General features: G+C 41.5%; 1 protein-coding gene across 1 annotated transcript in view; it reads left to right on the plus strand.

The window, feature by feature from the left end:
- The window catches only part of zc3h3 (zinc finger CCCH-type containing 3), a 57,196-nt gene that overhangs the window by 19,931 nt on the left and 22,593 nt on the right, over window positions 1-14,672 (plus strand). The window contains exon 4 of the mRNA XM_017434314.3: window positions 12,372-12,525. Coding sequence (XP_017289803.1) covers window positions 12,372-12,525 — 154 coding nt within the window. The remainder of the gene's footprint in view (window positions 1-12,371; window positions 12,526-14,672) is intronic.

The following is a 14,672-nucleotide window of genomic DNA, read 5'->3' on the forward strand; positions in this document are numbered from 1 at the left end:
TTTTTTCCTAATGTCATTGTTTTATTATCATAAAGTTAGATGAACCACAGAAATCTGTCTGTAACTTCCTCTAATCAATGACAAGATTTTCTTTATCTCTGACTAAACTGAGGCATTTGTGTGTTATTTTAAGACCTGAGTGACTTTGAAGGACCTTTATATGTATATATACCCAACATAAGTGTGTGTGTGTGTGTGTGTGTGTGTGTGTGTGAGCTGACCATGCCAGCGGTTCAGCAGTGGTGTTTGCTCTTAGCAGATGCCCGTTCCTCCTTTTTGTGATCAGCATTTTAGCGAACTGCTGCCAGCTCGTCCCGGGCCCAAAGGGACCAATTAGGCCCTGGCAGCTGCACCCAGAGTGCCACTGTGGAATGAGAGGGGCCGTGGGTGGGTGAGGATGCTGCACAAGAGAAGGGCAGAAAGTGGTAAGGACACATGTGAAGACATGCAGGAAAGCAACCCAGAGTTATCACAGAAAGGCTCTGCTACTGACGCGTATGACCGCAAGCAGAAAACCACATTCCTGGAGAGGTTTAGATCCAGAAAAATGACCGAAAACAGTTTGTTTATTCTGAGCCGGTCGGTCTTGGTGCACCTGCTAGTCTTTTACAGAAAGAGGAGACTGGAAGCCCCTTTGCCCTCCTGCCCTTACCAAATTAGCACCCAAGCTGACAAGAGACTCGACTGTTTCTTATCGTCCCTTTTTGTCCATGCTGCCCTTTAGCCCATGAACCCTCACTCTTCACCCCAATAACGTGGTGCCATTCTTGGAGCCAGAGCCCTTCATTGAGAGCTGATTGTGGCCTGGGGCCAAACTGAACCATCAAACACGGTTATTAGTTAGTAATCACAGAAACTCGAAGGGGAATATCAATGTTATTGCTCAGGGTCATCTGGAAATCTATCCTCTTTAGATTATTGTACATGCAATCATTTACATTAACACCAGAAGAATACATCGATGTTCTTAATGTGTATGTAAACATGATCAAATGATCATAATCAAACTACATTTTACATTTCTGCTGAAAAAAAGACCTTAAAATTAAAAAAAAAAACATTAATTTTAGTAGCTGGTAGCTGGACTCTCAGTGACTACCACACCAAATTTTAGCTCATTAACTGCAAAATTGACTGAAATATCGTCCAACGTCGCTCCACATTTGACTTTCTGCAGCGAGCGATAATTATAGATGGAGAGGAGAAAGGTTGTATATAAATATTGAACCTTTAATAAAAGCAAATGAATTGCTGTGTTAAGATGAAGTTAAGATCTGGTACTGCTGTGTTCTGTGCTGCCTGCTCATGCCAGCACGTCCATGTTTGTGGCTCGACATCGATGAAGCAGTAATGTGAGAGTTCTTTCAGTTCTCTGACCTTCAAGGATCTCAGCTGTATGAGGGACAAAGATGTTTAATCCTGCTGAGATCTTTCTCTGTAAGTACCCCTTATTTGCTGTGGTGTTTTGGGGCCTCTCTGGTTCCCCTTTCGGCACCCTGACCCCTCCCGTTTCTGGACGTTTGGTCTGTCCCCCTTTTCTCTTAACACTTTGACACATTCATGATACTTATGTGTCTCCCAGCGGTCGTGTACATCACCCCCTTGTCTCTCACTGTGTGGCTGAAACAGAAGTTGAGGGCCTGTGTCGGACCGGCTGACTGGGGCCCATCACTCACTGGCCCAAAAGAATCGGCAGCATGATGGATGCTCACCACGCTGGCATCTGCAACCAGAAGCTCAGTCCTGCTTTAAATCTAGAAAAGTGAGCCACCTCTGCTCCCTCTGTGTGTGTGTGTGTGTGTGTGTGTGTGTGTGTGTGTGTGTGTGTGTGTGTGTGTGTGTGGTGACTGACAAACTGCAGACTCCTGCATGTGTCTTTGACCCATCACTCAGTGGGATGGAGTCAAACCAACACACCGTAGGCCCATGCACCATCTTTTCTTACTCAGTATTACTTCATTCCAGTGCAATAGTCCTGTCAGCCAAGACGTCCGAGGCACAAAGTATTTTTGCGTGTAGCAACCTTCTCAATAAAACAGTAAGAGATCAGTGAGTCTGAGACTTTAAATGAGGTCTCAGTACAACTTTATTCCTGGTAATGTGCCAAATTTGATTTTTTCAGAGCTTTCCTATTAAAGAATTGTAATTAGCATATGTTAGCTGGATATTTATTTACTGTGAAGTTATTAAAATGGAGCGCTTGTGGAGGGAAATGCAACTTTGTGGAAAATTAGTCACTAATCACTTGCCTAAACTTATTTCCCAATGAGTTTGAACTTTATTGTAGGTAAGTGGTCTTTGGTCACTGATGAGAAACAGCTGAAGATTAATATTTAGTAGCAGATAAAATGTTGTAATCAAACCTCAGTTTTGAGCACATTAAGCTCCCACCATCATACAGCTTTCCCAGACCGAATGGGATGCAGGAATCTTTAGGCATCTCACAATTCAATTAGGTTGGGATCTAGAGATTATGATTTTAAACAGATTATAAATGCATCTTGAGGCACCATAATCACACTTCGAACATCTCTCAGACCAAAAAGATAAAACAGTTTTCAGTCAAACAAGATTTTGAGAACTAAATGACTGTGTCTGTTGGAGACTAGTTGGTAACTCAGAATTGTGAAAAATAGACAAAGTTTTTGTAGCAGTCTCACTGAATCCCGAGTGTTTGTGACCAGGCGTTGATTCTGTTGAAGGCCAATAGAGTTAATGTTTTATGTGAAACTTTCTGCATTACAAAGTAGAAACACAACTAGACAGACTAAACTGTTGCATCAACAAATACAACACAAAGTTTTCAGTCCCATTGAAGCCAGTGTTTTTCCATGTTTCTTCTCTCTGACTTTTGTAAAGTCTTCTGCCTTTCTGCTTCCTCCACCAGGATTTGCTTGAAGCTCTTTCCATATATCTTTCAGGGTAGAAGTTCACATCCCTTGTGGAATCCCACATTGCCCTTTAGGGATGCTCTCACTTAACCTCCAAGTGGCCCAGTGACTCATAAAAAATGCTTTATGAGACGCACTCACCCCTGCCATTCACAAATACTCACACCTGCACTCTGCGTGCTCACAAACAGATGCACTTATAACGTATGTAATAATGGCGGTCCTTAAGTGGACGAAGCCGCAGGCTCTTTCCCTCGCTGTGTCTAATGGGATCTGCTGACTGACAGCCCGACTCATCCTTTTGACTAAACGTGACACTGCATGTGTCACACGAGCGTAATGGGACACATATGGACACGTTTGACTTGAATCTCAACCTGACAGAATCACAATTGGCGCTAAAGATTTTGTCATCTCTCAAGGTTACAACGGGGTCACGGTTGAGTTCACAGGGAAAGCATGTTTTCATCATGTCTTATTCACATTATTGATGTTCTTTATGGCTACAGGAACGTATGGCCACTCTGGAAAAGCACACACAGGGCCTATTATTTAATTATTCATCAAGGATGTTGTCTCCTTGCATAATATTCATTATTTGGAAAAATACTTAGTGACTGTGCTTTCAGTGTTTGCAGACTGTTTTCTCATTTAAAATTGACAAAGATCTTTTAAAATCTAGATTTGCGTTGAAATGACTGAATACTGACTACATACAACGATAAAACAGCGGACTGATCTAAAGCCTGGGCTGCAAGTGTTGGTGACAAGTTGAAGATAAACTGAATTCTGAGTGAAACACTTCAGTGTGTAATCTGTACCAGTAACAATTCATGTTTGTTTCATCACTGGGTCTGAGTCTGTGCAGGCTGGGACCTACTCCATTGCAGAGTATGGTTGTCTAAAATAGTCAACCTTTAAAAACGTCCCAATAGATTCGGTGAATTCTTTATTTTAGACTTTTTAACTTGTTCTTAGTTGTTATTTACACTCAGGACTGGTTGTGTTGTAACACGTTCTACTGCTTCATAGCCTTGTAGCTAACTTTAATTAGCTATTCTGCACATTGTATAACGCTGAACTGCATCATCAGCTAGCTTTCATAGTCAACATCATTACATCATTATTTATATATTTGGTTTTAATTTCTCTTATCCACTTTTTACACTTTAAAATTTCCTGTTCCTATGAGAAACAACTTTCCACTGTCTATTTGCCTCCCCTCCTGTGGTCAGCTCGAGGTTTCCCAGTTCAGCTGGTGTCCGTTACATCTGATGGCTTCCCTGCGATGATGGACGAGGCCACAAGCAAGCAGCACCCCCCACACCCCAAACACGCCTCTGTGCAGTGACATCACCTCCACCCTGACCGGCAGCATCTGCTCATAGCAAACACCAGGGGCCTCCTATTTTCGTATGTGGCCCCGTCGACCCGGCAGTTTGTGCCAACCCGTTTCTTCCGCACGCACACTTATGGAAGCCTTAAGTATTCCTCTAAAGTTACGGAAGGGGGTTCAACAGACAGAAATACTTTGGTAAAAATATTACCGTGTGTTCTGTGGCATGCAACCTACAGCTGAGTGTTAATTCAGCCACGAACCAAAGAGCAGCTGATTAATGCCGTCTGTCTGTCATCACATTTACAGTTACACTGGTTCCCCGAAGACCGTTCTGTTTTTAGTCTGCAGAATGAATCCAGCTCAAATATAATAACTTAAATCATTCAGTCCATCTGCTTTATGCTGCCTCCTTAAATCTCCATATTTCCTTAAATATCGCCGGCTGCCATAAAGGGTGGGTGATCATGTAATTTACTGTACGTGTGTGTTCGTTTGTCTTGGGATGACACCTAAATCTCATGAACTACTGAAAATTTTGTGGGTTTTTTCAATGAAAATCTCAAAGTAATCATTGGTTTTACGTCTACAACTGATTAACGTTTGGAGTCAACTCAGTTCAACATGGCTTACACTACAGCTAACTGACTTTAGCAAAAACAAAAATGGCCAATTTTACATATACTGAGTGTCAGAGTGGTGCACGGAGTACAACCTGGACTTAAACACCACAAGGACTGAGGAGCTGGTCATAGATTTCAAAAGGGAAGAAAATGAATGTTCTATCCCTGTTCTTCAGAGGGAACTGTGTAGACAGGATCTCAGTTTTCCAGTTTCTGGGGTCCACATTCAGGACTACCTTTCATGGAGCATCAACACTGCATCCATCAATCCATCATCATAAAGGCACAGCAGAGACTGTACTTCCTGAGGGTGCTCAAGAACAACTACCTCTCACAAAAACTGTTGGTGTCCTTTTACCATTCGTCTATCGAGAGCTTACTGATTTACAGTTTCTTTATGCAGTTCTCCAACTGCACAGCCAAAGACACAAAAGCACTATGGAGGGTTGTCACCACAGCCCAGGAGATTACTGGCTGCACCTTACCCTCCCTGGATGATCTGCACAGTTCCTGTAGTGTGGAGAAAAGCACATATTCCTAGGGATAGGTTTTAACCCGGACACCCATTATTGGAACTGCTGCCATCCTCAACACATACTCTGAACTCTACCACTGGTACTCCTGCCTGAGAAGCAGTCAGTACTAGTGCATTGAAATTTACAAAAGTAATAAAAGTATGTACTTTATTGGTTCTCTAGTTTACTGTACTGTCAGACTGAAGTCATTGACAGGTTAAATGGAGTTTTTAAATGGGTCTGGTGTTTAAAGACTCCTTACAAAAAGTCACTTTAATGTGCAAAATACCAGAGTTTCTACAGCTTTTCTTTTTGAACACGTTACATTGGTTCAAAGCTAAACCTTTTCAAATCATAAGAGGGAAGTCAGCTGCAGACATAGGGGTATTGAAAAATACAAAATGTATTTTTAATGGAGTCTATGCCTTTCTGAACAAAGCACGTAACTGATTCAGTTCCACAGCATGACAGGTTCTGTGATGGCAAGGTAAATGTCAGGAAAATATTCTAAAGAAGGCACACATTTAAACTTATTTTCAATCTCTGGTGGCTTGGCTTAGTTTAGTTTATCGGGTTTGGTACCATTTAGAAAGCTCTGTATCATTAGTTTAGCATTCTCATGTTTTAGATTATTTATCCAAACTGACTTAGTTTAGTTTATCTTGTTTAGCTTTTGTGTTTCATTGTGGTTAATTACTGCTGTGACTTTGTCTGTAATTTTGTTCTTGTGTTGTAAAGCACTTTGAGTCGCCTTGTGCTGAAAAGTGCTATATAAATAAATGTACCTACCTACCTACCTAGAATATATTTTGCTGCTGACTCGTTGCTTAGTTTCTGTACTACTGCCTGATTTGTAACAATGATCGGCATATTATTGATGATAATATTTAAAGCATGATTGTCCTTTATAGAACCAGACTTCTAACAGACCAAGCCATTCTTTCTGAAAGCCACAAGCTGGTAGAATGTTGAATTTTTGTTGTTTCTTTTTAGAGTTTTAATCTTAGACATAGATAGAAATCTAAATTGTGAAATTTTGTTGTTGTCTTGCTTGTCTGAAGTGTTTAACACACACAAACTCTTATCTGCATCCCAAAAGAAGAATTAGAGATGATACACATTTTACAGCAGTGGATCAAATGACTGACTAACATTTTATAAAACGTGTATGAATTAGAGGATGTAGTATTTTTTAAGACCAAGGAATGCTGTTTCCAGTTGGTAGGACTAAGCATCAAATTCTGACATCTCTGGTTAGTCTGTCAGAAAGTATCACTGAGTGTCAAAAACTTTGAGATCATGTTATCATAACTGTGCTGGCTTACACTGGATTATTAAATTGTGGTAACTCCCTTGTTAAATCTGATGTTAGCATGGCACCGCTGTCTTCTGAGAGAGCGCTGGAGCTGTGGGAGTCAGAGGATGAGCCCCAGGGGACTGAAAGATGGAGTGGCAGAGGGAACAGGCACTGTCAATAAAAAGATTTATTATCCATCTACTTGTCCCAGGGAGGGAGCATACGGAGACCGCTGTTCCCAGGAATTAGTCGTCAGGTATGGGAAGACAGACTTCTGGGGGATCCATAAGAAGATGGAGGATTGGAGGTTCAAAGCTGTGGCCTGTCAGTGGCCCCAGTCAGAGGGCTGAGGATCTGGAGACAGAACTTGAATTAAAGTCTTGTAGTCCACTGAGGCATCTTAGAAATGGGGGTCTAGTCCATCACTTTCATATCCACTTATGTGATGCTGTATTTGTCCTTTTATGATGATAAAGCAGGATCTATGTGAGTGATGTGTCAAGAGTTTGAAGTTGATCCCTCAGCTGGTCTTACACAAGGAGCTCAGACCTGTTTTAGTGGTTAAAGGAAATAAAAGTTGAAGTTGGTTTGTGCACATTATCTGTCAAAGTTCTGCTGTAGACCCTTCACACAGGCTGATAGCCCCATCAGAGTCTTCATGACCTATTAGTACTAAGGATGGGCATTTTAGGTAAAAGCACTCTTCAACTTTGCCCAGGATTTAACTTTTCTTCAAATATTTGATCGGTCCTGTCTAATCCCCCCACCTTCCAGGTGCCAGTGTTTATAAAAATGACCTAGACTTTGAATATTTGAAAATCACTGTCTATTCCTAATTAATCAATTCGCAAAATGCTCTACGATACCCTTTACTACGCTCTGTGCGCCTGCCCAAGCACAAGTCTCTCAGACCACATTAGGATGCCAGATCATCATGCCACAATACCACCATGGATTTCACATCTGCTTTAAGTTGTTGCCATGACCATGTTACAGTTACGATTGTAATCTAGGCATAATGCCAGAGTAGCCAGTGTTGTCTCAAAGTCTAGACAACCAAGCCACGCTCCACATAATGGATACACTGCTACATGCTATCCCTAACCCTTTGTTTGTTACTGATATCCTGTTAGGACGTGTTTCTGACTTGGTAAATGAATAAACCAATTTTAACTCTTGAAAGAACTACAAAGGGAATGACCAGAATTAGTCAGGCTATGCTTCATTAGTACAGGATTTACACAGATGTCTGTATGCGCCCATCTGGTATTTTCACATATAACATTCTTTTACCATCTGGTGCTCTGGGACAGTGGTGGAAAAACTCCTGAGATATAAGTAAGAAAATGCTTTGAACTAGCCCTTTAACCTGCCTCTGAGCAGGCAAGGTGGACTACTTGCAGAAGGAGCGATGAATACATTGTGAGGCGGCGAGGGTAGATTATCTGAGGCTCAGAGGAGCGAGTCAGTGAGAGATGGATGGGCGGCGCACTAGCTGCACGCGTCTTCCCGGTGCAGGGCACCGCTTGCACGGCAGTCCACTGTCAAAGGTCTATTAAGGGAAGATTGAGACCCCAGGTGTGTGTGTGTGTGTGTGTTCACATGCTCATTGGTCATGGTCCCGTAGTGGAAGATTGAGACCCCATTGTTCCCAAAGCCACTCAACCAGCACAACCTGCAGTGGTTTATAATCAGAAAAAAAAACGTCCATCCATTCATCTACACGCACACATCACACACACACACGCACACACACTGAAGGAGAAACATCACTGCTCACTGTAGGTGTCATTAAACGGCAGCCAAAGTGGAACAGCTGTGTGACAGGACCTCAGACACGGAGAGCATCATGACGTTTGCAGCACGAGTTTAGAGGCAGATTGAGCTGCAGGTGGGGAAAGTGGAGGAGGGTAGGGAGTAGTTGTACAAGGTTGCTGGGTGGGAATCATGGCAACACCTTTGACAAGCCCTATTTGTCATCTGCCAGGACGCCCAAATAGCTCTGACTGCACTACAGATGGATTGTGGGAGAAAAAAGTAACTACAAGCCAGGCAACTAATCCTGTACAAACCACCAGCCCCTCCCTTACTCTCTCTCCACTGCTTTTTCTTGTGCTTTTTTTTACCTTTGATAACTCCACACTCTTTCACTTTTAAAATTCATATTACAATTTTATTAACATTATATAAATATATGTATTTTTCACAGTAATATGACATGTCACGGTATTATCCTTTAAATCAGCTTTGTTTGTTAGGAATCAGCACCTATTTAGATTTATTAAATTGACATTTCTGGATTATTGGCTGGTATAAAACCTGGTGTTCCGTTTTGGTCATTTTAGCAAACGAATTCACCAATCAAAGCCAACTTTGTTTTTGTCGAAGTGTGCAGAAAGCTTTACTGTTTTTAACATAGTTTTGTTTTAATAATGAATTCAATTTTGTATTTTCCAAAAATGGGATATTTTGCAAACGGGGACATTTGATTTGCACTTAAATACCCAATTGGCCTCATTTTCAGATTGGGTGCTTTCTGGGCGTCTTATTGACTTGTGTTTTAACAATTTTACCAAACTCTTGCCAGTTTCAGAGGGCTCTAGTTTTGATGTAATTATTAGACAATATGGCTGCATGATATTATTAAATATTGAGATGACAATATCAGTTACGATAAACCCACATTTTTTCACTCGTCTCTTTTTCTACTACTCACAGTACTCTTTTTTTTTGTTGTTGTTGCTTTAGCATTTTAGCCACATTCTTCTAAACCTGCTGAAGGTGTTGTGCAGTTCCATCTGAATACCAAATATATTTTTGGCACTTGGTTTGAATCTGTGAATTATTTTATTATTGTCATTGCAGTGACTATAAGCTTTGGTATTTTGTGAAGCTCTATTTGACACTCAGATACAGTATCCTCTGTGGACTTGTGACCTGTCCAGGGTGTACCCCCTCTCACCTAATGAATGATGGAGACAGGCACCAGCTTCCCATAACCGCAGAAAGGGAATAAGTGGGTTAAGAACATGGACGCGTGGATGGATGGTGTGTATCCGTCCACACAAGTGTCCTAAACATGCTGTGGATACTTCGGCAGCTCCCTCAGCTCCCTCAGTAAATGTTTGTATGAGATGAATTCTCTCGCCGATCCAGAGCTGCATCCCAGATGACAAATGAAACCAACACCTGGCGTGGGGGGAGGTGGGAGGTACGGAAGCAAAAATCAAATCGTTGTATTTTTTTGTCACTACTCTTCTCACAGACATGCTGTTATTAGACAGAATTAAAATGGCAACAGTCCTGGTAGTTGGTTAATAAAGACTTGTCTGAGCAGTGGTATGAGATGAGCTTGTCAAGAAGTACATAAACTCATTTTGTATCTCTCTTTCACATCGTCAGTCACTCTCTTTTCTCAGCTCATTAGGAAGACTGAGTGCTGCCACTGACCACCGCAGAGAATGATTGGTAGAGACAGGAAGTAGTCCAGATGATGACACTTTTGGTGGTGGAATTACTAGAATGAATATATTTAGTACCTGGTCCATGTTGCATCAAATCACGGATCGGTGGAAGTTGATTTTTTTCTCATACAGCTTGTGGCATATTGCTCATAACTGGATGTTTTACTAATGTAAACTTCTATAGGGCCATAAATCATTGTCTCTGAAACCTGTGAGGGTATTTTGATCTTTTCTGTGGGTCATAACAACACTGTGTTTTCTTATGTCCCAGAAAAGAATAATTTAATTAAAGAGAAGAGTATAATTGGAATGATTGAAGTGTTGTCTGCACAAAATGAACAGCGATTGGACACCATGGCCACAGGCTGTCAGAACTAAGCAGGATGAGCCTCACTGGGACAAAACAAGCCTAACTTTATGGTTGATATGTGATAGTGAGTCACTCCAATGAGCTACAGGCAAAGGAACAGTGCTATCAGATAGGTCAGAGGTCAAAGTTTGATAGATGAGATGAATGGTTCAAAGGAATTCTCACCATTTGATATGAAAGGAACCAGTTCACTGTGTTACAGTGCAATGATGGGCTTTTAAGGTGTGTCCAACTCTGTTTCACTTGGAAATGCAGTGGATGAGTCTAAAAATCCTGAATAACCAGCTGGATTATTTGACCACTAAAGGGAGTGGATTGTACACTCATCCTTACATACATCCGTTTCCATAAATTTTCTTTGGCTTATTCATGATTGGATTGCAGAGTTAACGGGTCCTAGAGAAAAACCCAGACCTCCCTCTCCCCAACAACACTCTCCAGCTCCTCCTGGGTGATTCCAAGGTGTTCCTTGGCCAGAGAGTACTGGATCTCCCTTGGGATCTCTTCCGAGTGGGACGTGCCCATAAAACCTCCAGATCCAGGTACGCAGAAAGCATCGCAATCAGATGCCTCAACCACCTCAGCTGACTTCTTTTGATGAGGAGGACCCGTTCATCCCAGATGATAGTTCTTCACCCTGTTTATGAAGGAAGTATCTCACTGCGCTGTGATTGCTGGACACTAGCTGGTGACTTAAACTCTTTTTTTTTTTGATCATGTTCAAAAATCAAGTGACAAGATTTCAAGCTTTTGTGGCTCAAGCGAGTAAGTTGAGAATCCTGCAAATGTCTTGAGACATTTTGGAAACCTTATGATTACTGTTTGTCAGCTAGTCACCAGCAGTCGCAGCCTACTGAGCTCCTACTTTAAGGCTGAACCCAGCTTCCATTGGCTGAAGCTCATTTCAGCTGCTTGCATCCAGGATCTCCTTCTTTCAGTCATGATCCATATCTTGACCAAAAGCGATGGTTGGAACAAAACCTGCAACTCTGGAAAAAAAAAGACTTGTTGAAAAATTATAGCAGGGGCAAATGACCAACTCAGTAAATTTTTGTGGTACTTGGGATTCCTCTTGTTTTACAAGCTGAAATTGTTTGCTGTTTTGTTGTTACATCAGAGAGTGCAAAATAAGGCCGACATGAGATGTCGTAGCATTCAATTTTGCTGTTCTGTGCAATTTATATGACTTGAGCAGGAAAAGAAAAGTTCACTTGTCAGTTATTGCTTGTATCAGGCAACCACTTAATGCAACGGGGGAGATTTAAAACTATAAAAACAAAACTTTTACAATCTCAAAGTTTAGTAGACACTCTTGGCCCGCAAAGTTTTCGATCTCAGGAAAATGATGTGAACAGAAGCTCAGATTATCCACAATGCAAATTCTGTTCTTTGTGTGCCGGCCGGGCCGGGCCATCATAAAACAACATGATGGATACGCAGCCAAATAAATAAATAAAAACACTTAGTTCTCCTCTTTTTTTTCTGTTCCAATCGCTCCAGTCTCATGGCTCCTCTCTGATGGATTTGTAAAATGATATAACGAATGAGACTTAAAGTGAGAAGGAAGCAGGGAGGCTGGGCAGGAGGGATGAAGGCAGCGCAGAGAGAGACAGAGCACATGATTTATTAGACTCATAAAAATTCTGCCTCTGTTATTCCCTCTCATTTTTATATGTGAAGCTTATTAAAGAGCACACCTGCCAGAGTCTTCAAACTTGTGTGTGTGTGCAGTTTGGTGCATTTGAAATGATGTGAATGTGCATTTGTTGACACGCTGACTGGATAAGTTTCATGCTGGCTTCTGTTTCTGTGTGTGCGTGCGCGCGTGTGTGTAGAATTTCTCACTAAACCATTCTTGATTATTACTGTCCACAGATCCTGCGTCTTCGTTTCACAGAAGCCCCGCCTCCCAACGGGTTTTTAGGACACGCTACAAGATGGTGACACGCTCGAGTTCCAGCACCTCGATGCACGCTGTCCACTACAACCCTGCTCTCTCCTGGCGGGCCAAGAAGATCCAGTCTGCCAGGTAATCTGTGAACAGATACACATGCATTTAATGTCAGATAATTATCAGAATTCTTCAGTTTTATTTATGTGGCTGATGGTAAGACGAACGATAACCCAGAGAATAAACCATTCAGACACCAGCGAGCTTCACCCATGACGATAGAGATAAGTGGGATGGTCTTCTTGAGGTGATTATAGCTCAGTGTTATTGCTTTCAGAACCTGATTTAATGTTCAGTACCTCTGAGAGTTGGTAGTTCTTGGTGCTATTGACTCTAGCTCTGAAGATATCACATTGTCATTATGATGGTAGTATCTGAAACATACAAACACAGATACATCTGGTGGTACTCCACAGCAATAAAAAAAAACTTGTTTTATTGCATCCGACCCAGAAACTTTGGTTTTTGTTTGTTGTTTTTCTGCTGATAGTGGAGCCTCCTGGGTCTTTTTCAATTGAGCCAATTATGATTCAAAATGTGACGGATGGTGCGATTAGAAACCCCGACCTTGGAGTTCAGCTCGAATGGTTTTGGTTGGTTTCTTTGACTCTTTTACCACCATCATCCTGGGGTTGTATTTTCTCTTGCGTCCATGTCCTGGGAGGTTGGCTACAGTGCCATGAGCCTTCTACTTTTTAATAGTATTGTCAGTTATGGTCAGAGGAATTGAAGGTGCTTGGACAAGGTCTCATAGCATTTACCTTTAACGTGGATTTAACCCCAACCATTCTGATGCTTCTTACAATTTATGCACCAGAAGTGTCTTTTATCTTTTGTTTATTATATGAAAATATAAACATACACAGTTTTTTATTAATATCAAACCAAGTTACCTTCTGTTTGTTTTCTTTATGCAAGTATAATCACAGCAGAACTCTACTAATATTTGACTTTTTCCCTCAATGTTGTAGGCAACAAGCAAAAAATCTGTTATTTTAACAGTTTTTCTGCCGGATTGTATTTTTAATATCAACATTAATATGGAATGTTTTGAAAAATTCTTATCTGAAAATCAGAGTGTCCCATCCACAAACTTCCTGAAATTAAACTTTTTATTAGAACATTTTTACTAATAGAAGGCTTCCTTTGACAGTCAGATCATGACCAATTTAAATAATTGTGTGTATTTGTATCATGTTTGATTATTTGTGTGTGTGTGGGGGGGGGGTCATTTGTGTAATCCAGATTTGGTAAGACAGAGGAGCCCGGTTGTTGGCTGGCCTCAGCCTCTGGTGACTTATTACTATTCATTTAGCTGCTGCAGTAAATATTGATTCATCAAGGGATTTTCAATTTGAGCCTCTTGACATCCTGTGAAATATCACCATATGTGTACAAGTGAGGAGAGAGATAGGCAGGGAGGGGGACAGATCAGGTCCCATGGGAGCTGTCCACACCCCCCTCCTACCCATTCTTCCCTCCCGCTTATCTATCAGTTAAACCAGCTCCAAAGACCTGCACCCATTTTTATCAGATTGAAGCTATTGAGTGGTCTATGAGCTCATAACTACTGAGTGCTGCTCTTCATCTTTGGTTTGTCACACCAACTAATCCCAGTCCCTTTAGGTCCTCTGCTGATGTCTCTGTGCCTTCTCATACTGATCAAAAAATACCCGGACAATAAACGACATCTCAATGGTGACATCACATTTACAAAAATTCAATGTTTTGTGAGAGTTCAGACTTTTTGAATGTCATACTTTGAAAAAGTTACTTAAGATCCTGTCGTGATACAAACGGTTTTGTTTTATCACAAAATTCTGTCTTCATCTCTGAGTCCCGTCGTGTTTGTGATGAACAAGTTGGCAGAGGAGGTCAAGCAGGAGTCTATATATCCGTAATGTTTGCCGTTGACAATAAAAATCTGTTGTGAGAGTAGGGAGCAGGTGGAAGAGAGGCCAGAGAGGTGGAGTGACGCTACAGTGGGTAGAGATACTTAAGGTGTATGAGTTTAAGGTCCCAGGGTCAACCATCCAAAGCAACAGGCAGCCAGAGAGGTGAAGAAGAAGAGAGCAGGTAGGGTGGAGTGGGTGGAGACGAGTGTCAGAAGGAGAGCTACAAAAGTGAAAGAGACCAGAATTAGAAATGAGTCCCTCAGAGGGACTGGACAGGTTTGGAGACAAAGTTAGAGTGAGATGAGGCAGAGATGGAGGGATGGTGGACAT

Source organism: Kryptolebias marmoratus, linkage group LG18 (genome assembly GCF_001649575.2).
Source record: "Kryptolebias marmoratus isolate JLee-2015 linkage group LG18, ASM164957v2, whole genome shotgun sequence".
NCBI lineage: Eukaryota > Metazoa > Chordata > Actinopteri > Cyprinodontiformes > Rivulidae > Kryptolebias > Kryptolebias marmoratus.